The sequence below is a fragment of the Notolepis coatsorum genome, assembly GCF_963971535.1.
Source record: "Notolepis coatsorum genome assembly, chromosome: 11".
Lineage (NCBI taxonomy): Eukaryota > Metazoa > Chordata > Actinopteri > Aulopiformes > Paralepididae > Notolepis > Notolepis coatsorum.
In genome coordinates, this window is record NC_140175.1 from 57,237,250 (window position 1) to 57,264,240 (window position 26,991).

Here is a 26,991-nt window from a genome sequence, read left to right on the forward strand (position 1 = left end):
AGAGGTCAATGCTCAACTGTCAGTGGGCAAGGACCTGAGTTGTATGCTCACTATTGGTGACTGTCGATCTAGAATGAGAATACAGAGAATACTTCTCTAGAATAGCAAATACATTTCGCTAACTGGGAAGCGTTGATAGACCAGATCATATAAAACGCTTTTAGTTAGACATGGTAAATAATGAAACAAATGATAAACAAAACCATTTTAAAGCAGCATTTATTGGAATACAGTAGACAATGTTGTCATTACTGTATAGTATATAACATGTTTTCAATGTTCGGGATTAGCAGGATTATTCAGCAGCATCTTTTCCCTGTAAACGATAAAGAACACATTTAGACTGTATCCTATGGAAAGTTGTGATTCTTATCACACTTAAAATTCACTGTATGAATGTATGTATGTTGTTCACAGATAACATATTCACATTCACCTTGCCAGCATCACGGGTCTTAGCTCTCAGCTTGTTGACCTGGGACTCAGCAATGTCAGCACGCTCCTCAGCCTCCTCCAGCTCATGCTGAACCTTCCTGCACTTGGACAGGTGACCATTGGCCTGCTCCTCCTGTGGAAGTTTCATAGATCAGTATTATTAAGGAATACTAATGCCTAGATCCACAAAGAATGGATTGCACGGAGCAAGTTGCACCCTTACTTACAATTCATTATGAATTGAAAATGGGGGACCCTGATGTAAACAAGACGAAAGTCTTTCTCTGGTCTGCATCCGCTTAACAATTGTGTGTATTGAGCCGTACTGTATTGTACCCATTCTGCAATCTGTTAATAAAATTTTCATTCAATCAATCACCGTGCAGATTGATTGATTGAATGAAAGTTGTATTAACAGATTGCAGAATGGGTACAATACAGTACGGCTCAATACACACAATTGTTAAGGGGATGCAGACCAGAGAAAGACTTTCGTCTTGTTTACATAAGGGTCTCACAAATTTCCCCCGCCTTTTTTTTAAAATACACCCCAGCTAAATTTGTTTATTAACCCTCCTAGATGACAAATCCATTGAGAAACGAAGTGCCACAGATGACCCAACTACTAGGTCCATATCGTATCATCATAATATTATTTAAAAAATCATTATGATAAGGGTTCCCTTGATAAAGATGCACGAAAAGGCTGTATAATATACACCTGTAGCTCAACTGCAAAAACTGCTTTTTTTATTTGATTAGATTTGTATTTGGACATTAAAAACACATCATAAAAACAAATTATCTATAGGGGAGCTCCCGTAGCTCACCGCATATCTCGGCGCTATTTCTGCGTCGGGGAAAACCGTGCTCGTCACGGATCTGGGGGACACGAGTTCGATTCCCGGACCCGCCGTCATTTCTCAGAATGTCTTCCCCTGCTCTACATCCCATTTCAACCTGTTTCTGTCGGTCATGCTTGACCAGAAAAGCGATAAACGCTAAAAAATTAAGTTTTAAAAAAAACAAATTATCTTGACCAATTTGTATTCCTGATGATATCACCTAAAAGCATTCATTAAAACACTTATTTCCAAGCTGGTCCTCGATGGAAGACATAAAAACACAGCACATATAGCCTACTCAACTGCAAAAATGTATGCCTATTTATGTATTAGTCTACTGGGAAAAACACATTCACAACAGGCAGCAAAGTTTATTTTCAGCCAAGTATGGTAATAAGGTAACTATTAGGATATATATGGTATGGATTACTTACTCTTATAACTTATTACTATATGTGGTAGCTCTAGTCTCCACCTACACAAATAGTTTTTTTGCTGTCCATTGATCATGCGCCTTCACATGGTAGGCACATTAACTGTCAAACTCCCCAAACAAACAAGCACACCATTGATTTAATTGCCATATAAATCACATACAAAGATCTAACTATTACTCCTCTCTGAACATGAATATAAAACAAGAAGGTGATCTATTAACTGTGTAAACCTTATGCAATATTCATCATTGATATTTGTTACGTTCCAAGGCCCGGTCCTGGCTGGACCGGGCATGAGAATAACATTGGACAGTGCTCTCCTCCTGACATTGGCTCCCTACCTCCCTCTGGTGACCTATGCCTGATGGTGCGATCTGCCATTTTATGTTGGTTGCACATTATTGATTGGATTTCTAATACTCTGTTATCCTGGGCCATCCCTGTCTGTGTTTGATGTCACCCCCCTGTTGGGTTGTTGTGTGTCATTGCCTTTGTGTCTAGTTGTGTTTATGGTGTCTTTGCTTTTGTGTCTAGGTTGTGTTTATGATTCTGTGTTTTGGCCAAGGTGTTGATCATTGTTAATTAGTGTTGGTATTTAGGTGTCTGTTTGTCCTCATTTCCTTGTGGTGTAATTCCTCCAGTACCCCGCGTTGTCCCCGTGTCGTGCCTGCCTTCCCCGTTGATGTCTAGTGAGTCCTTTCCTGTATACTCCTGTCGTTTTCTTGTTTTCCTTCGTTGTTTTGTTAGTAGTAGTGTCTTTTATTTGTATTGTATATTGGATCATTAGTAAACACCCCTTCTTCAAGCATCGCTCCTCGTCTCTGCCTCCGTTCCTTCTCCCTTGTCTGCAAACTGTGTTCTCACCTTCATTAGCACCCCAATCGTTACAATATTTGAATATTTGAAATCTGTATGAACTGAGTAGTTAGTATCAAATGAAATAAGATGGAACAGCTCCATGCATTCATTGAATAAACAACTATTTGCTCATTACCAGTATGGTATTGTTTAAATTGTACAGCTTTTTGCACATCTTTGTCAGGGAATTCCAACAATTCTGGACCTGAATGTACCAGTTAATTGTAATAATCTCTCTCTCCTTATGTCTAGTCAAGCCAGGTTGTGGAGGAGAGAGACAGGGATGAACAGGCTATAGACTACTTTGCCCAGCCTGAGCCTGCTATAATGCAGATGTTTTTACATCACCACCCAAAACAAGATTCAGCCAAGAGTGAGTGAGTACACTGGTCCACTTGCACTGGTACACTTGTCCATGGCACTTACTACCCAGCTTTGTAGTGGTTTGGGGGAATAGTACAGTAGGTACGCATATTTAAGGAGCCGCAAGGATGGTGTACTGGCTGGTGGTGTCCGACCGATTATGGTGGGCCGGTCTGGGCCAAAAATGCCACGGCCGAGTTTTGGTCGCAGTCTAGCCCTGGCTGAAGCACATGCTTCTTTATTATGCTTATAGAATGAAAGCAGAAAGAAAGACAAGTAGAGCATTTTGACTTAAAACAACGTACCGCTTCCTCAGCCGTCCTCTTGTAGGTCTTAACCTTGAGCTGCAGCTTGTCGACCAGATCCTGCAGCCTGGCAACATTCTTCTTGTCCTCCTCAGTCTAATGGAAGTATGGACATATGAATTTGAATGAATCAGCAAAATAAGGTAGCAATGCTGATGACCAACTTGTCATGAACTTGCCATGAATGTAAACATGTCATATGTACATTATTCTCCTTCAGTCAAAAGAAACACTAATGATGACCAACTTGTCATGAATGTGAACATGACATACCTGGTAGGTGAGTTCCTTCACTCTCCTCTCGTATTTGCGGACACCTTTAACAGCATCTACTCCACGTCTCTGCTCAGCCTCAACCTCTCCTTCCAGCTCATGCACCTTCAGAATTGAATCCAATATTAATAATCCACTTTTCTCTCGTGAGATTGTCCTACATCAGTTCAAAAATATCTATTTTATATATATTTAATTTTATCTTACCCTGGATTCCAGTTTCTGGAGCTGCTTCTTGCCCCCCTTCATGGCCAGATTCTCAGCCTCATCCAGGCGGTGCTGCAGGTCCTTGACTGTGACCTCCAGGTTCTTCTTCATCCTCTCCAGGTGAGAGCTGGTGTCCTGCTCCTTCTTCAGCTCCTCAGCCATCATGGCAGCCTAGACGAGAAATATATTTGATTTCACTAGGATTGGCATGAGAAAATGTTACATTGTTGACTGAAATTAAATGAAGAAACCGAATCATCAGTGATGGCCTTCTTGGCCATGAAGAAACAAGCTAATGTAAACCCACATCAGTGATGGCCTTCTTGGCCTTCTCCTCTGCATTCCTGGCTTCCTGAACACTGTCATCCACTTCACCCTGGACTTGGACCAGGTCAGACTCAAGCTTCTTCTTGGCATTCAGAAGGCTGGTGTTCTAAAATAAAAACATATACAGTATACAGATAAGAGTTTCAATGATGAAAAATATATCTAACACCCAAAAAAACACATGAACAAACAACATGAACTAGTGATCATATAGTTGTGTTTGTTTACCTGAGAGTGCAGCAGTCCAACACGTTCACTGGTGTCCACCAGTTCCTGCTCAGCCACTTTGCGGCCTCTTTCTGTCTGCTCCAGACCAGCTCTCAGCTCCTCGATCTCAGCCACCATGAGTCCATTTCTACGGTCAACCATGGCAGCCTGCTCCTTCAGGTCTTCCTGTGCTCTGAGAGCATCATCAAGGTGCAGTTGGGCATCCTGATGTTAAAAGATGGTGACTGAATGATTGATTGATTGAAAACTTTATTAACAGATTGCAGAATGGGTACAATACAGTACAGCTCAATACAAACAATTGTTAAGGGGATGCCGACATGACATGAAAATTATCACAAAAAAACCTGAATGTGGCTACATTTACATGAGGGGTGAAGTAGTTGGGGGAATGGGAATGAATGGGAAAGTCCATAACACTAAATATGTTAGCATCATGCCCTTAGTGAGGATAACCACTGTATTTGTAGGCATACCCTAAGACAATAATGTAATGTATTTCAGCTTCAGACTTCAGCACTTCATTTAGAGTATCTCATGCAATTGGGGGACATCAACACGAATACAGTCATAACTGTAAACAACATTGAAAGGTATAGCATACATATACACTTTTTCTATTTTAGGTTGCTGATTAATTAGCCTATAAAAGATTATACTGTGACAACATAGTTGGCATTAAATACAAAGGTTTCTCATGCAGTACCTTGAGCTGTCCCTGAACATTCCTCAGTGACTTCTGGGCCTCAGCAGCCTGGCGGTTGGCATGACTCAGTTGAATCTCCATCTCATTCAGGTCTCCCTCCATCTTCTTCTTGATTCTCATGGCATCATTCCTGCTCCTGACCTCAGAGTCCAGAGTGCCCTGCATGGACTCAATCACCCTCTGGCTATTCCTCTTGATCTGCTCCATCTCCTCATCCTTCTCTGCCAGTTTCCTGTCAACCTCACCCTTAATCTGGTTGAGCTCCAGCTGGACACGCAGAATCTTGGACTCTTCATGTTCCAGAGTTCCCTATAAATACATCCAAAATATACCCCTGGTTGACTTTTGAATGTAATAGTGGATATACAGTACGTAAATTCAGGATATATTTTACCTCAGCTTCCTCAAGGGCTGTCTGGATCTCTGATTTCTCAGTTTCCACTGTCTTCTTGGCCTTCTCCAGCTCATGGATGCTCTTTCCAGTCTCGCCAATCTGTTCAGTCAGGTCTGAGATCTCCTCTGTAGATACCACAAAACAGGGATGGGAAATACTACATTGCAGCTTTCATAACTTGTGTATTAACACTTTGAGTGCCAGCGATGAGATTTATCGTTAGTTCATGCCGACCATTGAGTGCCAGCGACAATAAAACGTGCTTTTTTTTATTAGCGATTTGAATTCATATTTCATCAATCTAGTCTCACGTTAGTGCTGCAAACTCTCTCTGAGCTCCATTGGGAAAATACCGCCCCCTATCATCTCTCCCTGTTGTACTGCACCCCTTTGTAATGGATTGAATGAAACACATGGCGGGGAAAAAAATCAAACTTCCTCATTTTACTTCTCAGACAAGTCACCCGAGAGGATCGGATTCATTGCCGAGCGCCAAAGCAGCGTGGAATACATATTTCCAGTACCGAGCATTGGATCAATAAACACAATCGATATTTGGAATGGCGATAAGGAATTGAAATAATCTTTTTGGAGAACATCTGATCTGAGGTAAGGAATCTATTTTACCAGTTTTAGGATAATCAGAACTTTTTTCACAGAGATATCAACGTGTGCCCTATGTGTGTGTGTGTGCGTGTGTGTGTGTGCTGATCAGGAAACGAGAGATATTTCAGCTCGCTTCTATAGCATGCATAAGTACACATATACTATCGATAATCTAGTGTTTATTTGAAAACGATTCATAAATAAGCAGAAAAATTACAAAGTGTTTTGTGTATTCCAGAATATTCCAGTAAATGGTAAATGGTAAATGGCTGCTTTTTTATATAGCGCTTTTATCCAAAGCGCTTTACAATTTGTTCCTCACATTTTACCCATTTACTCACACATTCACACACTGACGGCGGAGGCAACCATGCAAGGTGCCAACCTGCTCATCGGGAGCAATTAGGGGTTAAGTGTCTTGATCAAGGACACATCGACACACTGCCCGGGAGGAGCGGGAATCAGACCGGGAACCTCCGGATTGCCAGACGACTGCTCCACCTCAGACCCCCTCCAGACCGAGGTAGAGCAGTTGTCTGGCAATCCGGAGGTTCCCGGTAAAGGGCGATTATCACAGAATATTTATATTTTACCTGAAACTTAAAAAAACAAGCATTTTTCAAAATGGTATAAAACGGAAATTAACCGATTAAAAAACAATCCGTTTCGACAATGTTGACTGCAAACAAGTCATTGATAAGCAACGACCAGATTAGACACATAGAAGTGGACGCTGGCATACGGAGCCTTTTAGCGCTCCACATGGCTGGCACTCAATGTGTTAATCTAAATCTATCACAGAATTAAGTAACAGTTATTTTTGTTAATGGACTCACGCTGCAGGTTCTTGTTCTCGCGTTTCAGGGTCTCCAGCTGATCCAGAGCCTCCTCATAGGAGTTCTTAATCTTGAATACCTCAGTGCTGAGAGAACGAGCCTCTTTCTGAGCTCCCTCCAGCTCTGCCTGGCCCTCCTCAAACTTCTGCTTCCACTCTGCCAGGACCTGCAAAGTAATTGAAAGAAATGTAACCTAGTATTTGGAGGCTAAAATGATCAATACATGTCCTTAGTTATAGTCATGAATATCAATGTACCTTGTCAAAGTTCCTCTGCTTCTTGTCAAGGTTGGCAGCCAGACCATTGGCCCTCTCCACATCAATCATGAGGTCCTCCACCTCACCCTGGAGTCTCTGTTTGGTCTTCTCCAGAGAGGCACACTTGGAGTTCACAGCCTCAATCTGCTCCTCAGCCTCCTGAAGGCGCTGGGCCAGCTTTTTCCTGGTGAACAGTTGTTACATGTAACAATGTAATATAATATAATTAACTGTTTGTTGATATGGGCAGAAGAAAATAACAATATTGACTTACTTTGCCTCCTCTAGCTCCTCTGTGCGCTGGATAGCATCAGTTTCATACTTGGCCCTCCACTGGGCTACCTCACTGTTGGCCTTGGACATTCCACGCTGCAGCTCAGCCTTGGCCTCCTGCTCCTCCTCAAACTGCTCCCTCAGAAGGTCACAGTCATGGCGGGCTGATTGAACACCATGGGCAAGGGCATTCTTAGCCTAAAAAGGTTATTGAAATAAGTATAATTTAATTAGAGATAATAATAATTCAAAGAAAAAGATCTGTCATACCTTTTTAAGAAGATTCTCCTCACCTTAACCTCCTCCTCAACCTGCCTCTTCAGCTCATCAATCTGCTGAGTGAAGGCCTGCTTGCCTCTGGTCAGCTGGGAGACAAGGGCTTCTTTCTCCTCAAGCTGACGACAAAACTCACCTGGTTTTTAAATGTAATTTGTTTTAGATAGGTTAGAGTAAAGAAAAAAATTATTAACACAAAACTGCATTTCCTTTTTATGGAAAACTTACCATTCTCAGTCAGGAGTCTTGCTCTTTGACCGCTGATATCATTTATATGGCGCACATTCTCGTCGCTTTTGGCCTTCAGTTCACTAAGTTGGTCCTCAAGGGTGCGGCTCATCTTCTCAAGATTTCCCTATTAATTGACATTGATTCGGTTGAGTCGTCAGACATGCGTTCTACACATGAATGTACATGTACTGTGTAAAGTAATATACCTTGGCCTTAGCAACACCTTCCATGTTGCTAGAGAGGTCATCAATCTCCATCTTGTATTCACTCTTCTCCTTCTCCAGCTTCTGCTTGACACGGTGGAGGTTGTCGATCTGCTCTCCCAGCTCTGCAACACTGTCAGCCTGCTTCTTGCGGAGAGCAGCAGCGGTGGCTTCATGCTGCAGGGTGGACTCCTCAAGGTCACGACGCAGCTTTTGGAACTCAGCCTCACGCTTCTTGTTCATCTCAATCTGAGAAGCAGTGGCTCCACCAGCCTCCTCAAGCCTCTCACTGATCTCCTCCAGTTCCCTGGAGAGGTCAGCTCTCTGCTTCTCAACCTTGGCACGAGCAGCACGCTCAGCCTCAATTTCCTCCTCCAGCTCTTCAATGCGGGCCTACAGAAATACATAGAAATGTTTTTAAATATTCTTAGTCTTAATGACACATTATTCCACTTACCAGTACATGTTATAAGAAACTTAAGATTGGAACATTTATTTGGACATTTTCATAAAAAGTTATACAATTGAACAGATTTGTCTATTGGTCTCACCTGCAGCTCCTTTAACTTCTTCTGAAGTTGAGCACCCATGGACTGCTCATCCTCAATCTTGCTTAGCAGCTGGGAGGTTTCAAAGTCCTTCCTGTAATAATCAGGATAAATAGTATTGTAATGTCTCAGAGTGACGATGTATTTAGACAGATGATGCATTCTGCCGTGCACAAATAAAATGCAAAAATAATATTACTTTTTGATCTTCTCCTCAGACTGCTGCTTGTCATTCTCCAGATCCATGATTGATTCCTGAGCCAGTTTCAGGTCACCTTCAATCTTCCTCTTGGCTCTCTCAAGGTCCATGCGGAGCTTCTTCTCTTGCTCCAGAGAACCCTCGAGCTGTACAGTTATACATGTTTGTCAACATTAAGCTCAATAATAGACATTTGTTTGTGGATCAGATTACTATTAAAACTCACATCATCCACTTGCTGCTCAAGCTTGGTCTTGGCCTTGGTCAGAGTGTTGACTTTGTCTTCCTCTGCCTGCAGGTCATCAAGAGTCTGCTGATGTGCCTCTTGGAGGGCTTTCTTCTCCTTTGTCAGCTTACCAACGCTCTCATCCTGAGCGACCATCTCCTCAGTCAGGTTCTTCACCTGAATAAGGAAAACAAATCATGTTATCATAAATTAATGATCATCCTGTTATTGTTTGATAAGTTAGCCAGAGTGAATACTTATGAACCTTGTTCTCAGTGGCATGTTTCTCCTTCTCCACTTTGGCCAAGGTGAGCTCCAGGTCATCAATGTCCTTCTTGAGCTCAGAGCATTCATCCTCCAGTTTCCTCTTCTTGGCAGTCAGCTCACCATTAATTTCCTCCTCATCTTCCAGTCTCTCAGTTGTCTCTTTGAGTTTGGCCTCAAGCTGGATCTTACTCTTGATAAGTCCCTCACATCTCTCCTCAGCATCTGACAGATTCTCTGTTTCCTAAGTCAAAATAATAATGATAATATATTATTTATAGATGCCAAATTTGAGAGAAGAGAGAGATATCAACACTTTCTAGACATTTGAAGTCTACTTACAGATGCCGCTAGCAGTGACAGATCATTCTTCTCTTGGAGAAGAGACACCATTTTCACCTCCAACTCCTTCTTCTTAGCCAGAGTAGTGGCCAGGTCTGTCTTCATCTTCTCATAGTTCTCCTTCATATTAGCCAGCTCCTTCTCAGTCTCAGCAGTCTTCAGAAGAGGCTTGATCTTGTAGTAAACCTTCATCCATGGCCAGTGTTTGACATTCATGAATGAGCGGATGTTGTATTGGATAGAGAAAATAGCTTCCCTGTGAAGAAAGAGTTACTGTTACATACTCAATTATTATAGCATTTTTCTCCACATAAATTTGTATTTAGAATGTGGGTATTTTCAACATGCCTTCTCTCCATCATCTTCACAAACTCCTTCCTCATGAGGTAACCACGGCAAAGAGACTGAGTCATTCTGACCAAAGAAGCCAACTTATCATCTCTCATCTCCTCAAGGACACCAAGCAGACCAGCTTTGAAGAACACCTGCATATGAGACAAGAAATGTTCCATTAGGCCTATAATCAAATAACATTTAGCCATGATCTCAAATTACTGGTGTTTCTTGTTTTTATTGAACAAGATAATACCAGACAAACCATCAAAGTGCTTTGTTAGCAATAGCTCTGTTTCTCTGGAGACACCAAAATATCTGACTCATACAGTATGTGAAACATGGTTATTAACATTTTGTGTCTGTTCGGACATTCTTAAGTTACTTTCATCTCCAACAAATAGGACAACCCTTAGCTGAGTTGAGATACTTTACTACATATTACCTGCTACTCTCAATAAAATGTAGTGTGATTACCTTATATTATTACTTGCTGTGCGTATTAACATTGTATTACTACACAATTACTTTCAGTATTAGCAAGGCTTTTCTGTGAGGAGAAATATCAAAATAATATTACAATCTAATGTAGCTTGTCTTTTCCACTTAGGAGTACTTGCAATTTCCCACAAAAACTGACATCTGCATCACATTGCCTGAGCAAACGTAAAGGTTCAAGTGGGTTTTGGATTTATATGAGATCAATGAATTTCTAACATTAACTGAACTAGTATTGTTTTCTGTGTTGTATGCAGTGATGCCACAGATTACTTGTAAAAGTAATCTGATTACTGATTACTGATTACTCCTTTAAAAAGTAATCCAAGTTACTTTACTGATTACTTGATTATCAGAGTAACTTAGTTACTTTGAAAGTAACTAGGTTACGAAGTCGTCGTCGTTCCCCCAACAGTTTTTTTTTAAACGCATTATTGAAAGTGCATAAATTGTTTTTTCTCTGCACATAACGTAAATTGTTAAACTAGTGCTTCAGCTTCTGTACCATCAAGTATGGTAAAGCAACAGTCTATGATGCTCACAGCATTAGAGCAGCCAGCCAGTGGTTTTACAAAACCAGTGTATCACATCTAACAAATGCAGGCTGAACTATTCAATTATATCAACTGTAACTATTAAATTGTTTTTATAAATGTCTCTCTATAAACATACAATCAGTCTCTCTTTAACATGTAAATTAACTGTAAATCTGGCAAATAAGAGCTTTTGCTCTGCCACCATCAAATATACATTAATCAAAAGGGAAAGAAACAATCTCTCTCTTTTGCTGTTTGGCTGGCCTCCGAGTCCTCCTGTACCTAGTCGAAGCGTCGGCTAGTGTTGTGATTCCAGATGCTTTCAATGCAATTGGATGTGCTGTTTTTAGCGGTAGACAGTATTTTGTTTCCTCCGCATATGAATGTTTTTTTCACCCGGCTTAGCTGACACAAACGTGAAGTAGTGACTGAGGCTACGTTTAGACGAGCGTTTTGGGGTGGAATTCTCTGTGCTGCAGACAAGGCTGTAACGACGGAGCCCTGCTGTCACACGATTGGCGCATATGTCACATGACGTGCTGTGAAGACCCGCCCTACTCTGCCTCTGATTCGCAGACTGTGGATGGGGAATGTGATTGGACCAAAGCAGAGTCACTCACAGACAGAGGGTCCAGTCACGCCGCGGGACATATTGTGTATTTAACCCTTTCACTGCCACACGATGTCACTCCCAAATAAGAAAAACAGCTCAAAATGTATTTTTGACTGTCGAAAACGAAATAAAATACTGCATTCCGCCTGCATTATGAATTTATGATGAGATAGTAACGAAATAGTAAGAGCACAGCCACTTGGACAAGTAACTGCAATCAGATTACTGGCTTTTAAAGATTAACGCGTTAGATTACTATTTTCGGGGAAAAGTAATCAGATTACAATAACGCGTTACTTAGTAACACGTTACTGGCATCACTGGTTGTATGCCATTGAATGTTACCTCTGCAAGATAGTTTTTCCAGTTCTACAAATGAAAGCACTCTACACAATTTTTCAGCACCCGAACCGCGGGGGATGGGCTGCACGGTTCAGAGATTTAATATGAACTGTTTCATCCCGGTTGTGTTCTGTTTCTGCTTATGAACTGTTTCTCTCCTACTAGTTATATTTCGTTATAGCCTTGCGCTCTGCTCTATTGGAACTGTCCCTTTAATCATATGCTATCATGAAAACGTTCAACCACATGCACGCTCCACACCTGCCTGGCCACGACCACATCCGCTCACACATAAGCGGGGCCATGGCCATACTACCAGCTCCTTCCCTAATTTCACCACCGTGAAGTCCGTGTATAGTACCTCTTCAAGTCCAGTGCTTAACGTAGTTTGTTTAATTATAGGAGCTGTGTTGGCATTGTCTTTTGTTTTTCCCTCTCTCACTAATTTACGGGAGAAAGAAAGGATAATGTCGTCACCACCGGAGAGTCTAGAGGATTATTCTGACTTCACATTCGGGCTTCCTCTGGCTTTCTCGGGCGTAGTGGGGCTTTCCTGCTCAACGTTTGTGGCAGGCAGGTGAGCCTCAGCGGCGCCCAGAGGGGAGTGCACGTCGCTGAGCAGTTACTGGAGTTAGCCATTAGCTTGTTGCTAACCGTTAGCGATAGCCGTGGGGAGGTAGCGGGCCCTGGACACTCTGATTCTGCGTCATCTCTGGCAGAGGATGTCGTCAGCCTACACCACGGCCAGCCGCAGGATGTGGGCGAAACGCCGGAGCAGGACTCCAGCCGTCGCCACTACTGGCCCCGCCAGCAAGAGGCCTCGTCAACGAGGTGGACCACCATTGTTGCGGCCAACCGTCCTGCGCCCGGGGGTCAGGTAGGACACGTTACCACTTATGCCCGACCCCCCTAGGGGGGAATGTTTTTGTTTAACAAAACGCATGTTTGCTTCACTGTATTTTGGGGGATACGACGTGTGCTATATAAACCAACAGCTACAAATGCTGGGGTTGCCTTCTTGCTTGGGAGTTTGTGCAGATTTATCTGAAATATGCTTGGTTGCTGTTGTGTATAACTTGCAAGGCCTGTGTTCTAGCACTTAGCCAAGGGCTTATGTCCTTTCTCTCTACCTAAGCCAGTGTTCTTTCTTACGTGGTAAAAGTGAACTTGACGGCTTCATTGTATGATGAGGGTTGTGTGTGTTTCATGTAAATAAGTTTTTAGGTTAAAACGTAGCATTTTAGTCCGCAACTGGTGTGCTATTGTTAGCTTACAGAGTTGTACATATGTAGCATGTGAACCAAGGATTTTTTGAGTCCCTCTCTTCAGTCTGTTATATTTTCTTTGCTTAAGGGTAAAGATAAAAAAATTAAATAGCGGGTGGCAAGTTTTTCGCACATGAGCCAGAGCCGTAGATAAAACCAGTTTTTTACACAAACGAGGTTATCGGTTGAGGTTGGCGTGCATGATGTAAAGCTATTACTCTACAGGTGAGTATGTGCTTTCATTTAGCGTGCTATGCAACTGGTGTCACGGCTCTGCTTTTCTATGGCGTCGTATCAGGGGTGAGGCGGTTGAGGGGGTGGACAAATAAACCTCCCCCCGGATATAGTTATATCCTTTATGAAACTGATTGGCCGAGAGGTTGTGCTTCTCTACCTATCAGTCTCCCTGACAAGGGTGTTCTCTCTCTTGTCACAGGGGGGGGGAGGGATTTCCTTGTCTCCCACACCAAATTAGGGTAGGTGGGACACAGGATTTCCCCGGCCATTTGAAGACGTCACAGGCACGTTTTCTTATTGGCCAAGAGACATGTCCGTGAGTTACAGGGCCTGTGTTGCAGACCGCTGTCATTGTAAAGGATAGGTGATGCAATGCAGTCGAGACTATTGGTTCTTCGGCTCTGCTCCCTGCCAGTAGTGTATATTGGGCCGTTTTGTCTACTTAGTCCAATTGTTACATGAACCTTTTTCAATTGTTTCACTCACGTTGAGGTCTCTCTAGGAAAACCGCTGTCTTCCCCTCTTACATAAAGAGCAGAATTGACGCGGTTTTTATTCCCAGGCTCGTCGTATAGTCTCTAGTACCGGCTTCCTGCTGCTCGTCCCAGACAGCGAGGGGAAACATTGTGGGGCACTTTCTTGTTAGAAATTCGCCATCACTGTTCTCGGGTTCTTTACGAGCATACACGCTGTTTCATAAATCAGCGTTTGGTCTTACAAGACCGATCAACGCTGGCCCAGGGTGTTTTTCAATGATTGAATCCGCTTTTTGGGACCGGCGCGCCTTGGTTGCCCGACATCATAAAAACTGCGTTTTTTTATGCGGTCGGATGGGAAGGAGATTTTTGTCTCTACCGAGCGCCAGTGCACTAGGTTAGAGTCGAGGACTCACGTACATCTCCGGGGGTAGATGACGGAGTAGATCAAACATTGGCAGGGGGGTTTCACGCCCGTTAGGGGGGCCACCGGGAGTGGTGCGTTTGCGTACTGACCGTCTTGGTGGTGCCCCCTGTGATGTGTTGGATCGACACACGTACCTACTCCCCTCTTAGGACTGGGGGCGGCGTCGTGAAGGGCACAGGACTTGTCTTGGTCGCGCCGGACCGGATCAGTTTAACCCGTTGTCCGCCGGGGCGCAGACAAGTTCTGGTACCCCGAAGGACCCTGAGCTTTTCCGGGGGGAAAATGCCTGGGCGGTCCGGACGTCACAGGGGTTGATGTCATGAATGTGTGTGTCATATAGATGCAACTACAAGTTGCCCTTAACACTTTGAGTGCCACGCCGGGTTTTCCTTTTTACCCCCTGAATGCCACCATCTGCGCCAATGTTAACGTTAATATCGCCTAATCTATGTTTTAAATTATGGCTATGTGTCTAATCTGCCCATCGCATTATCAAAGACTATTTTCCAGTCAGTGCTGTCAAGGCAGATTGTTTTTTTATCGCGTCATTTCCGTTTCAGAGCATTTAGAAGAGCACCCGTTTTGAGATAAAAAACAGCCCATTCTGGACCATTCTATGAAAATCGTCTTTTACTGGAATATTCCTCAACGTTGATATTCGTCTGCCTTTTTATGAATAGTTTTCAAATAAACGCTAGATGATCAATATTATACGTGCACGCAAGCACATTCGGGCCGCGCACGGATAATCGCCGCGTTGATTTCCTCTCTGACTTTTACAGTGAAACCGAAAGAGCCCATTTCACAAAACAGCTTATAACTTCATCAAAATTAGTCTGATTATCCTAACACTGATAACATAGAGTCCTTACCTGACATCAGATGGTATCCAACTGGTATATTCCAATTCCTGATCACCATTTGAAAAAATCGATAAGTGTATAGATCCAACGCGATACACTCCATGATCAGCGGGGCTCAGAGTCTCCAGAATGAACTGTGGTAACCCCGGCTGGATCAGTGGACTGGAAAATGTGGAGTACCGGATTTTTTTCCCCATCCATTTTCATTGAGTCCATTCCAAAATCCCTTATGTCATCTGAAAGACGATAGGGGGTGCTTTTTTCCACATACGATCTCCGGCGGAGCGGGTAGGCTCGCGTGATGCAATATGATTTCAGATCGCTAAAAAAAAAAAAAAAAAAAAATCCGAGAAAGCTCGTGAGTGGCTTTCAACCACATAAAAATAAACCAGAGATATCTCGTGTGTGGCAGTTAAAGTGTTAACAGTGGTGTGCATTGGTCCATACTATGTTGTACCTTTTTGCACAATGTTAGGTGGGTTGGTCCTTCTCCATTCACTTCACCCCTCCCTCCCTGCTAAACCGGGGATGGGAGGGGGCTGTCGGGGAGGCTGCTTCTGTCAACTCCTCTTGCATCCCTGTATAGGTCCCGGTCCTCCAGACCCAGGTAGGGCCTTGCCCTCGTTGACCTGTTGGCCTGGGTTAACCCTTTTTAAACCTGAAATGCCTTGAACTGCATTGTATAGCCTGTGTATATGCGCAGTTATGTTTCCGGGGTTTCTTAATGGGTTTAAGGGAGCAACCATTTTCAGTTAATAAACATAGGGGGGTGGGTGTCTCCCCAGTGTGTTGGTAGCAGAGTTGACTCTCCGGTTGAGCCCGGGTCTGATCCCGGCTGCCCGAGAGTATGCCCCCGCATGTTTCATGACGTCTGCCAATTGTCTCAAACTCTTTCTCTGAACCTCGACCCTGCGGGATTAATAAATTGGCGGGGTCAGGGTTCGTGGTGGAATCTGTTCGCTGGCGGAGTTGGCTAACTCCGACTCCGCGAGGTTCGTGACCCCATGAGATTGTGACATTGTGCATGGCATACCAAACACCCTTTCCGCCGGGATACTGTCCTTACAGTTAGCCCCTTAGGCGCCTGTCTAGTCCGCAGTGCTCCGGGCGCAGGTCGAGTTCTGCTCTTAAGACCTGTCGACCTGGATTGAGGGATCAACCTCCTTGGAGGGTTGTCTCCCCCGTGCGCCAGCTGGCCCCACAACATTGTGGGGGGGAAGCCTCCTTGGATCGCTTCAGAGCGGCGTGCCAGGGGGAGAAGGGCCTTCACCTATTTTAGGCCCTGTCCGATACGCTGGCAATGTGGGGGGTGGTGTCACCAGTGACCGTCTGGTGGGGTCTCGATGCCGCTGCCTCGTTGACCTCGCCAGGCACCTTTTCCAGGGGGTCCTGGCCCCCAGGATGTGGCCTGGGGCTGGGGCCTCCCCCGCGCCTTGCTGCTACGGCCTTGCCACAGGGTTGTTTTTTTTTTACCCCGACCCCGCGATATTGGGGGCTGTGATGTGGGTTTTTTGCTTCACGTCCGTTCCCTGGTGGCGTGCGGGATGCGCGTCTGAGTAGTCGCGGGCCCTTCTAAACAAAGGTGAGTCCCGCGGTCTGCTCGCCATGTGCGTTGAGGTACTGAACCCTCTTCGCACAGTCGGGTCCGATCTCCCTCCCGTCCCTCACTAGGGGGGGCCCGGATCCTCCCGGTATTCTGATGGTTGTAGGGGACCTCAGCAGGTACATCTGTCGGGCTTTCCGCTCTGCTCCACTTATGTGTTCCAATAGAGCAGAGCGCAAAGCTATAACGAAATATAACAAAGGTTATCCTATAACCCTAGTTATATGAGCGCTCTGCTCTGACTCACTGAGGACCCCATGTGTCTTCCATTTCGGCGGTGAAAGACTGGGGAAGGAGCTGGTAGTATGGCCATGGCCCGCTTATGTGTGAGCGGATGTGGGCATGGCCAGGCAGGTGTGGAGCGTGCATGTGGTTGAAAGTTTTCATGATAGCATATGATTAAAGGGACAGTTCCAATAGAGCAGAGCGCTCGCTATATAACTAGGGTTATAGGATAACCTTCGATATATTGCCAGTGCAACAATTTAAAAGGGCAGTCAGTATTGAGTTTTCTCCCAGATCATGATATCAAAGGAAGTCAATCAACATTTTGTATTTTCTTTACCTTGGTGTGCCCAAACTTGTAATCTTCGTGTTCCACATCAATTGAACCAAGCAGCTTTTCAGAGGCCTTCTTGTTGTCAATGAACTGACCCTCGGGGATGACACTGGCATTCAGTACTTTGTACCTTTTGTGAAAGAGTTCATAGTCATGTTCAGCACTTGTAGTTGTACGTTTCAAAGTTTGTTGAGAGTTAATGGATACCTCTGCTTGAAGTCAGCATAGAGGATTCTGCTGGGGAATCCCTTTCTGCAGATTCTGATACCCTCCAGTACACCATTACACCTCAGCTGGTGGATAACCAGGAAGTTCTGCATCACACCTACAGAGAAGATTTGTTTCATGATTATTATGACAATCATGTAATGACTTATTACCACTACGCTACACTAAATCACTAAATCACATCATAAAAAACACTTAAAGAACATTATGTTAACTGTGACTCGACATTGTCCGATAGTATGTGTCCCAATGCTCGCCAAAAAAACGGGGGGTGTGGTCTAGCGTGAATGGCTTGGCATTCATTCATTACAGGTACTTCAGAGGTGTTGAAACACACACACTGCTCTGCTTTCATCATTGCAGAGAGAACAAAAAAAATGCATTCCCAAAAAACACTTCTTAAAGTTATAGCAACTTAACTTGGGAACATGTCTATGTTCCCCGGGTCCTATGTTCCCCGGGTTCTATGTTCCCCGCTTTGTTTTTTTTCTTTTCGAAAAAGGGTTCTATGTTCCCCCTTCCGCTAAAGGGTTCTATGTTCCCCGGGTCCTATGTTCCCCGGGTCCTATGTGCCCCGGTAGCCGCAAAGGGGTTCTATGTTCCCCGGGTCCTATGTTCCCCCTATGTTTCCCCGGTAGCGATAAAGGCTCGCCCCAGGCTCGCCACAGCAGTGGATTTCAAAGATAGTAACTTTTAAGGATAATTCATTTGTATTGCAACAGAGTCACGGATCTAGTCGGGCCACGTAGCATTATGTCGAGAAAAATCAAATACAATAAACAAGTGTAAAATAAAGAATTTAAAACAACGTTTAGCCTATTAAATCGTTTTATAAGCGTTAGTTCTTATTTGCGGTCTGTGTGAGAAGCATCCATCTGCAGAACATCAGCCCAGCACTCTCAGTCCCCACGCTGTCAGGCCGTCACAGGCCCGCTCAGCAGCACCACCCACCCCAATGGCTGAATTGCCAATGGCTGAATTGGAGTATTGCACTGTGGGGGATTGATTGATTGATTGATTGATTGATTGATTGATTGATTGATTGATTGATTGATTGATTGATTGATTGATTGATTGACTTTATTAACAGATTGAAGAATGGGTACAGTACAGTACAGCTCAATATATACAATTGTATTGAGAAAGACTTCCATCTTGTTAACATCAGGGTCCCCCATTTTCAATTCATCATAAATGTACAGTTCCCTCCCCCTTGTATATATTTACTGTATGTCACAAATGTAACAGTACTGCATTGAGTATGTCATAAATGTCATGATGAATTGAAAATGGGGGACCCTGATGTAAACAAGACGAATGTCTTTCTCTGGTCTGCACCCCCTTAACAATTGTGTGTATTGAGCTGTACTGTACTGTACCCATTCTGCATTCTGTTAATAAAGTTTTCAATCAATCAATCAATCAATCAATCCCGCACAGTGCAATACTCCATTTCAGCCATTGGCAATTCAGGTGGGTGGGTGGCGCTGCTAAAATTCTTTATTTTACACTTGTTTAATGTTTTTGATTTTTCTCGACATAATGCTACGTGGCCCGACTAGATCCGTGACTCCATTGCGATACAAATGAATTATCTATAAAAGTGGCAATTATCTTTGAAATCCACTGCTGTGGCAAGCCTGGGGCGAGCCTTTATCGCTACCGGGGAAGCATAGGACCCTGGGAACATAGAACCCTTTTGCGGCTACCGGGGAACATGGGAAACATAGGGGGAACATAGGACCCGGGGAACATAGAACCCTTTTGCGGATGGGGGAACATAGAACCCTTTTTCAAAAAATAAAAATAAAAAAAGCGGGGAACATAGAACCCGGGGAACATAGAACCCGGGGAACATAGGGATGACCCCCTTAACTTGTGTTCCGCGGCCTCTCAATATAGGTCTATATATTTTACGCGAGTCGGCCGTTCTGTCCCAGACATTAAACGTGACTCTGTGGCACAGTTCCATTTGTGAGGAAAGGGGGGGGGGTATATTGATAGCTTCACATTTATTTGGCTATTCGTTTCTTTATATCGCCTTATCCATAGGGTTGCTCTCGTTTCCAACTGTGTGTTGACAATCATGGTGTGACATCATCAGCTATATAGCTATAATATATTATTTACGCGCAAGTCGGCCGTTTCTGTCCCAGACACACAACAATCTATTATAAATCGCATTTAAAATGTCACACATTTTATGAGCGAACAAATTCTGTTAGATTGGGTTTAATGCTACCTAATGTCATAATAAAGTAATTTAATCAACTACAGTTGACTACTGTTTTCACTGACAGCAACCTGGTAGCTGGATATGGATTTTGACGATACCTTGTGACCGGTAGACTATAGAGCAGCTAGTCACAGCAGTAGCAATGACGTTAACGTTACTTGATGATTCACTCGCCGTTTGCAGTGGTCGTTGCATAGTGTTTCATTTACTGAGTTTTTCTCCACTTGCTCACGGACCTTGCCATAAATAGTTTTGGCATTTCAATTTAGCTAAGGAGGCCAGTCAGCAACGGCCGCTAAGCTAACGTTCTAACGTGACTCTGCGGCACAGTTTCATTAGTGAGGAAAGGGGGGGGGGGTTATGTTAAAGTGGTATGTGGTCCAGTTATGCTGCTCTGATTAAAGGTTATGTTAAAGTGGTATGTGGTCCAGTTATGCTGCTCTGATTACGTCCTCTTAAAGTTGTCAGGCTTCAAACATTTTGCAATGTTTTCTATGCTAAATCTTTCTCTCCAAAGTAACTATAGTAAATGATGTGTTTAGATAAATGTAGTGGAGTAAAAGGATTTCCTTTGAAATGTAGTGGAGTAAAAGTATAAAGTGTTCCTTTACCTTTCACTACCACACTACAGAAGGTTACCCTTTCACTCCCACACTACAGAAGGTTAACCTTTCACTACCACAACACAGCAGGTTAACCCTTTCACTACCACACTACAGAAGGTTAACCGTTCACTACCACACTACAGAAGGTTCTGTTTCATGCTAGCTTCCGCTCAGCATCATAATGCATATATCTCGCTTCAGTGGATATACACTGAATAAATTTCAAAATGTACCTTTACATACCAACATCCGTCTGACCACACCCCCATCTGCTGCCTACATAAGCAGGGGTGGGGCCACACACTCATCTCCTTCTCAAATTTCATCCACATTATAGTGCCTGTATACCAATCACTTGGCGAGGAAGAAAGTATTAGCTGGAGAAAGGAAAACAGAAGAACAAGGAGATACGTTGACATTATATCTTTATTTTCTCTCTCACTATTTTTGAGAAAATACTGCGATATTGTCTTCGTCACTGGAGTGTCTGGAAGATGTTTATCATTCTGTCCTCCACCGGCTTTTCCGTATTAGGGGCTCGCGCCGCTGACATGCTCCCCAACTGCAGTCCTCCTTGCTGCGGCTGGATGGGTTTGGCCCTCCGGCCATACAGCTGGACTGTGGGAAGCAACGGCTGTTGTGAGAAAGCGGTTGTTTCCAGGGTGGGGTAAGTACTGTTTTGCTTGCGAGCACTGGTTGTCTGTTTATGCTATGGGGGTAAGCTGACAATTTTACGAACGCCGACTCCAGACTAGGGTCCTCTGCTCAGCTTCTTAAGCGGCGGACGGAGGATCTTGGTCTGACGCCCATGACGGTCAACCTAGTGGGCCGCGACCGGGACCTGGTGAACCCAGGATTCTCTGGATAAGCGGATGCTTCTCTGTCCCGTGCAGGCCCCATCTTTCACATAAATTTGGAAGTACACCCTAACGAGGAAATGTGGGCATAGGATCTTCTTTATCGGGAGTTCCATGCTCAAAGTCGGCTGCAGCTCGGATGGGAATTGTGCTGGCTCCGCTGTATGTCTGGTAAATCACCGTTGAAAACTGTGTTTGACATTTCTTTTTTTCTTCCCTCTTAGGATGGGGAGGGACTTGGACAGCGGCCTGTCTGAAGTGTGGCTTGTTATGTCGTTGTGTACAGTTCAGGTGATAGCTGCTTAGCTGGCGTGCTAGTTGTGGCCTTCTGTGTTAGCCAGTCAGCTGTTAGCTGCGGCACTAGCTTGTTGTGTTCACCAGGCTAGTGAACGTTAGCTTGTTGCCATCAGTCGGACGGCTGTTAGCTTAATACTACACTGTTGAAACGTTACTGTGACTTTAACATGCCATAAACACTCTGACTACGACGTCATCTTTGACAGAGGATGTTAGTCGACCATACACCCGAGTGCCAGTGCCAGCGAGGTTTTCGTCAACATGGAGAACGGCGGCTGGGTGGCGTTGCGGACATACCCTCGTCACCGGCGCAGGAGATGCTGGGTTCAACTCGGTGTCCCGTTAACCAGTGTTGCTGTTCTTTCGGCCTGCGTTCAGGGTGAAGGTAGGAGTCCTCCGGACTTTAAACACTTCTTCTTTTCTTCCCTTCTAAATGTTTTGTAATAACGGTGTTTCCAAAACATGTGTTGCTGCAATACATTGAGGATACGATGTGTGCTGTGTGTGAATTGTCTTGTCACTGGTATAGCTTCTCTCTCCATAGTAAATCGGCGTTGTTTTTTACTTGTGTAAAAATGAACTGGTTTGGTTGTGATGAGAACATGTGTGTTCATGTAACATTGTACTTGTACCGTGGGTGAACTCACAACTAAGAGGGTTAATTAAACCTGTAAAGCTATGTTTAGTGACATGTGATTGAGGAATGAATCTTTTTCTCAGCCTGTGATGACAATGAACAGTATGTTCACACATTAACAGAGGTGCCTGTTCGCCTTGGTCGTATCAAGGGTAAGACAGGAGGGGTGACCCCCCGGTTCCCTGGGGCTTCCCCCCCTCCTCTCAGACATGTTTGGTTACAATATATTGTGTCACTGTGTTTGTGGGGATACGATGTAACCCTCAGCTTAATTGCTGGGGTTGTGCTTTCCGCTTGAGAAACTATTTTTTCCTAAAGAAAACGTTGTTTGGTCACTTATCATGTGTGCTTAGCAAGGCATGTGGCCAATACATAATCGAGGACTTCTGTCTTCTCTCGTTATGAAAAACGGCGTTCCTCTGAAGTAGGAGTGTACTGTGCCATTTTTTGTTGTGATGAAGGGTTGTGTGTGTCTTTGTGATCTACAACTGGGTTAGGTTTGGCCCACAGAAGCACATGTGTAAGTCTGGACCGGGGCTCTTAAAGGGGCCCTCTCTGTTCTGTGTTTTTCCTTAGTAAAACTCAGGTAGCAGGTTATCACATGAGCTATGTGAGGCTGTTTGATGCTTCATGTAGCAGGCTATGACTGTGTCATGCTCTACTTGTCATTACATCGTATCATGGGTGAGGGGACGTAAAGGGGTGAACTGGTATTCCTTTCCTCCCCTTTTCTGATTGGTCCGGGGTTAAAACCTCCTGTCCTTCAAGGTTCCTGTCACGTTGCTGTTCGGCACGTTACAGGGTAAGAGGGGGGGGGGGTAGTTTCCTGGTCCCACGCCCTGGAAGATTGGGCGTGTGCACTGCGGAAATTCCCCCGCCATAGAGTACGTCACTGAGCGCGTCTCTAGTGGTAAGACTTCCGTGGGTTGTTCGGGTCCATGTTATGGATCTGTTTCAGGGAGTTGTCAGAGCTCCTCCTCACGAAGCTCCTCCTCAGAGAGAAGTGCCTTCTGTGAGTTCGGACTTTCCTTCCCAGTGAGGGAGCCTCCTCAGAGTTCAGAGCCTCCTCCTCAGATTGTCAAGGTGAGTAGAACTTCAAAAAAGGAGTTCTGCTCTATTGTGTGTGTATTCGATTCAATTCGATTATGGAGTGTGTAGTGGTTCAGTGCCTCCTCCTCGGAGAGCCCTAACCCAAGTGTTACATAGCTCAATGTTGCAATATATTCTTTTCAATCTATACAGCTCACGTGGGAAGTCTCTCTGGGGATTTCCGTCTCCTCCCTGTGGCGAACATGGCAGGATGTAAAAATGTAAAAAAAAAATTACCCTCAGCTGCGTCACGTGGGATTCATGTCAGTCTGTGTTTCTTTCTTTTTTAAATAAAAAGAGGAAGGAACATGAAGCACGACGGCTCCGTGTCGTTCTCCCAGGCGACATGGAGGGACAATGTCTGGTGTCTTGCTAGACTATCCAATGATGTGTTTGGGTCTCGATGCGTACATAGTGCTGGCTCGGGGTGTTTCTGTTAAGTGCGCCTTGGTTGCTCGTTATTAAAACAGCGTTTTTATAGGGCAACTGGGATGGAGTTTTGTCTCTTCCGAGCGCCAGTTTACTAGGTTGTCTCGATGAATTCTCGTTCATATCTGGGGGATGTTAACGGAATAGATCAGAAGATAGGTAGAGGGGTCTCACGCCCTTGGGGTGGGCCACTGAGCGCGGTACAAATGGGACCATCTGGGTGGCGCCCTCTTTTCATGTTTTAGATCGACACGCATACCTACCCCCTCTTCTGGAGTGGGCATGTCGGCGTGGTTAGGGCACGGGACTGGTTCTGGTCGCGCTGGTCCAGGTCAGTTAACCCGTTGTCCACCGGGGATGCAGATCTGCTGTTCTGGTACCCTGAGGGACTTGTGCTTTTTTCGGGGGGAAAAATGCCGGGTCGGCCCGGGTGTCACAGGGTTAGGCGTTATGGAGACCCTTTGTTGGGTACATGTTGTACTCTGCACTATCGTAATGGCTTACGGCCATACCAACCTGTACATGCCCGATCTCGTCCGATCTCTGAAGCTAAGCAGGTTCGGTCCTGGTTAGTACTTGGTTGGGAGACCGCCTGGGAATACCAAGTGCGTTAGCTTAGGGCTGGTTCTCCATTCTTTTCGCTCCTCTCTCATGTGTGGCGAAGAGGGGGCTGTTGGGGTGGTCTTTGGACCTCCTCTGGTAACCCTGTGCTTCCCGAGCCACCGGGCCCGGTCCGAAGTAATGTTTCGTCGATCCGTAGGCCTGGAATAACCCTTTCTGTACTGCGGTATAGCCAGTGTATACCCGCAGGTGTGTTTTGGAGTTTTTTCTTGAGGGGTTATAGGAACAACCACCGTCTGTGTACCGAGAGGGTGGTTGATTCCCTGGTGTGTTGGAGCAGAGTCAACTCCCGGGTTACCCGGTTGAGTGTGCCCCTGCACGTTCATGACGTCTGCCAATCGTGTCAACCTTCTCTGCCTCGACCCCTCTGGGCGGGTTTTTTTTAATGGAGGCTTTGTCATGGTGCTCAACAACGCCAGCATACGCCCCTTCCGCCGGGGGGGGCTGTTTTCAGTTGACTCCTTTGGCGCCTGTCTCGTCCGCAGTGCTCCAGGCTCAGGTTACAGCCTGCTGCCTGGTTTCCCCGGTGCGCTGCCTGCTTCCGTTGGTTGGACTTTTTTGAGTGCTTACGGCCATGCTGACTGCCTGTTCTGCAGGGTCAGTGTGCCAGGCGGTGTACTATTGGGGGGAAAGGGCCCGCTCTTGGAGGGGCCCTATCCGAATACGCTGGCGATGTGGGGGGCGGTGTCACTAAGTGACCGCCTGGTGGGGTCTTGATGCCTGGCGTCATTGACCGCTCTGGGCCCCCTTTTTCCAGGGGATCCAGTCCCTTCAGTGGGTCTGGGTCTTCCTTTGCGCTCCGCTGCTACAGCCTTGCCACAGGGTTGGGTTTGCTCTTGACCCCGTGATTTTGGGGGCAGTAACGAGGGTTGTTCCTTCCGTTCGTTCCCTGGTGGCATGCGGGTTGTGCGTGTGCGTAGTCGTGGGGTCAAGCCACGGTCTGCTCACCCTGTGCGTTGAGTTGCTTGAGTTCCTCTTTGCACGGTCGGATCCGTCTCCCTCCCATAAGCCTCCAATAGGGAGGGTATCCTCCATTAGAGAGGGTCGGGGGGCTCGGTCCTCCCCGGTCTGATGGTTGTGGGGGGCCTCAGCGGAGTACATTTGTCGAGCTTTGGCTCCCGCTCAGCTCCTGTTATGCAACTGATGCTGAGCGGAGCCATAATGAAATAGAACGTAAGGTTATGTATATAACCAAGTTCTATGAATTATAGAACTTGGTTATATACATAACCTTACGTTAACCTTTCACTACCACACACATTTTTAAATAAACTATCATGACTTTTCCTTTATCCTCTGAGGCTGTGGTTACACACAGGGCCTTTTTTGTTTAGTTTTCAGGGTCAGTTTCGCTTTTCAGAACGCAACGTAATGGCAGGCAAATTAGACATTGTTTTTGCCTCCTGAGCACAGTGATGTATATACATGTAGTACAATGCCAAAGCAGTAGGTGGCGATGTAGTTCAAACATGAAGGCCAATCAGAAAAGTTGAATGTGCCAATACACTTCCTGCAAAAAAATCAACAATCTACCATCTTCAAATGCCTCACGTGATCTATTTAGCCAACGTAGCATTTATTTTTCAGCAAAGAAAGTGCAATAAAAGTGCAATAAACAAAACGGATACATTCACTGTGTGTTCTGCCTCATTTGTTGATGAAACAAAACTAACATCAACACAATTGACCACCAAGAGCGGAGTTTATTCTCTGATTTTGTTAGCTTACGTGCTAACGTGATTGGAATACGCCAGTATAACAGTATAGCATTGTGGCTAGCAGCGAAGTTTGTTAGCTTACGTGCTAACGTGATTGGAATTTCGCCAGTATAACAGTATAGCATTGTGGCTAGCAGCTTGGTAACGTTAATGCTATCAGAATGAATGGATGTAAACTTTATTTAAAAGATTGCAGAATGGGTACAATACAATACGGCTCAATACAAACAATTGTTAAGGGAATGCAGACTGTTGTAGCTTGGACTGGGCTCCTTATAACAATAACTTGACAACACATGGTAGCTGCAGCTCTGCTGTAAACACTGGAAATAACCGTGCGGGTCTCTACTGTGCATGGGCGTTGAGCAACATCGGCTCCGTATCCGGCTTGTGCAGATTACATGGCACCATTGTCTGCGAGTTTTGGCAGGTATCCAAAACGGAAACAGAATTTCAGCGTTGCCAGTAGGTCAACGCGTTATCCTGCCAAAACTGCGTTTCTTTTTAACTTGGACAGCAAACTTAATAATTCAGCAACAAAAACGTTGCTGTATTCAGCAGTGTAACCATGGCCTGAGTGTTGTGTTAGTTTGCAGGTTCACAAGACAAAGGGCCTCAGACTGGAAAGCTGCCAGGTGTTAATTGCCCTAGAGCAGGGGTTTCCAAACTTTTTCAGCTCGAGACCCAAAAGAGAAATTTGGTGTTTCCCCGTGACAAAAATACATCACATCGAATCCTGCATTACCGAACTCCAAACCTGGATGACTCACAACTTTCTCAAATTGAACAGTGACAAGACGGAACTTTTCATTATTGGCACCAAAACCACCCTCACCAGATCCGGACCCATCACACTTACCATCAATGACTCCACCATCACCCC

At 44.9% G+C, this 26,991-nt stretch overlaps 1 protein-coding gene across 1 annotated transcript in view; it reads right to left on the bottom strand.

Annotated features, from left to right (window-relative positions):
* Positions 1–295: 295 nt before the first annotated feature.
* LOC311237281 (myosin heavy chain, fast skeletal muscle-like) overlaps positions 296–26,991 on the bottom strand; it is a gene marked incomplete at both ends in the record, with an annotated part of 63,706 nt that continues 37,010 nt past the window's right edge. Inside the window, 23 exons of the mRNA XM_084325085.1 lie at positions 296–316; positions 437–568; positions 3,244–3,339; positions 3,517–3,621; positions 3,724–3,894; positions 4,031–4,156; positions 4,279–4,482; positions 4,985–5,293; positions 5,379–5,503; positions 6,821–6,986; positions 7,078–7,261; positions 7,352–7,548; positions 7,644–7,762; positions 7,855–7,981; positions 8,064–8,453; positions 8,612–8,702; positions 8,808–8,953; positions 9,034–9,210; positions 9,299–9,541; positions 9,640–9,895; positions 9,988–10,124; positions 17,398–17,521; positions 17,599–17,716. Of these exons, the coding sequence (XP_084181211.1) occupies positions 296–316; positions 437–568; positions 3,244–3,339; positions 3,517–3,621; positions 3,724–3,894; positions 4,031–4,156; positions 4,279–4,482; positions 4,985–5,293; positions 5,379–5,503; positions 6,821–6,986; positions 7,078–7,261; positions 7,352–7,548; positions 7,644–7,762; positions 7,855–7,981; positions 8,064–8,453; positions 8,612–8,702; positions 8,808–8,953; positions 9,034–9,210; positions 9,299–9,541; positions 9,640–9,895; positions 9,988–10,124; positions 17,398–17,521; positions 17,599–17,716 (3,764 nt within the window). The remainder of the gene's footprint in view (positions 317–436; positions 569–3,243; positions 3,340–3,516; positions 3,622–3,723; positions 3,895–4,030; positions 4,157–4,278; positions 4,483–4,984; positions 5,294–5,378; positions 5,504–6,820; positions 6,987–7,077; positions 7,262–7,351; positions 7,549–7,643; positions 7,763–7,854; positions 7,982–8,063; positions 8,454–8,611; positions 8,703–8,807; positions 8,954–9,033; positions 9,211–9,298; positions 9,542–9,639; positions 9,896–9,987; positions 10,125–17,397; positions 17,522–17,598; positions 17,717–26,991) is intronic.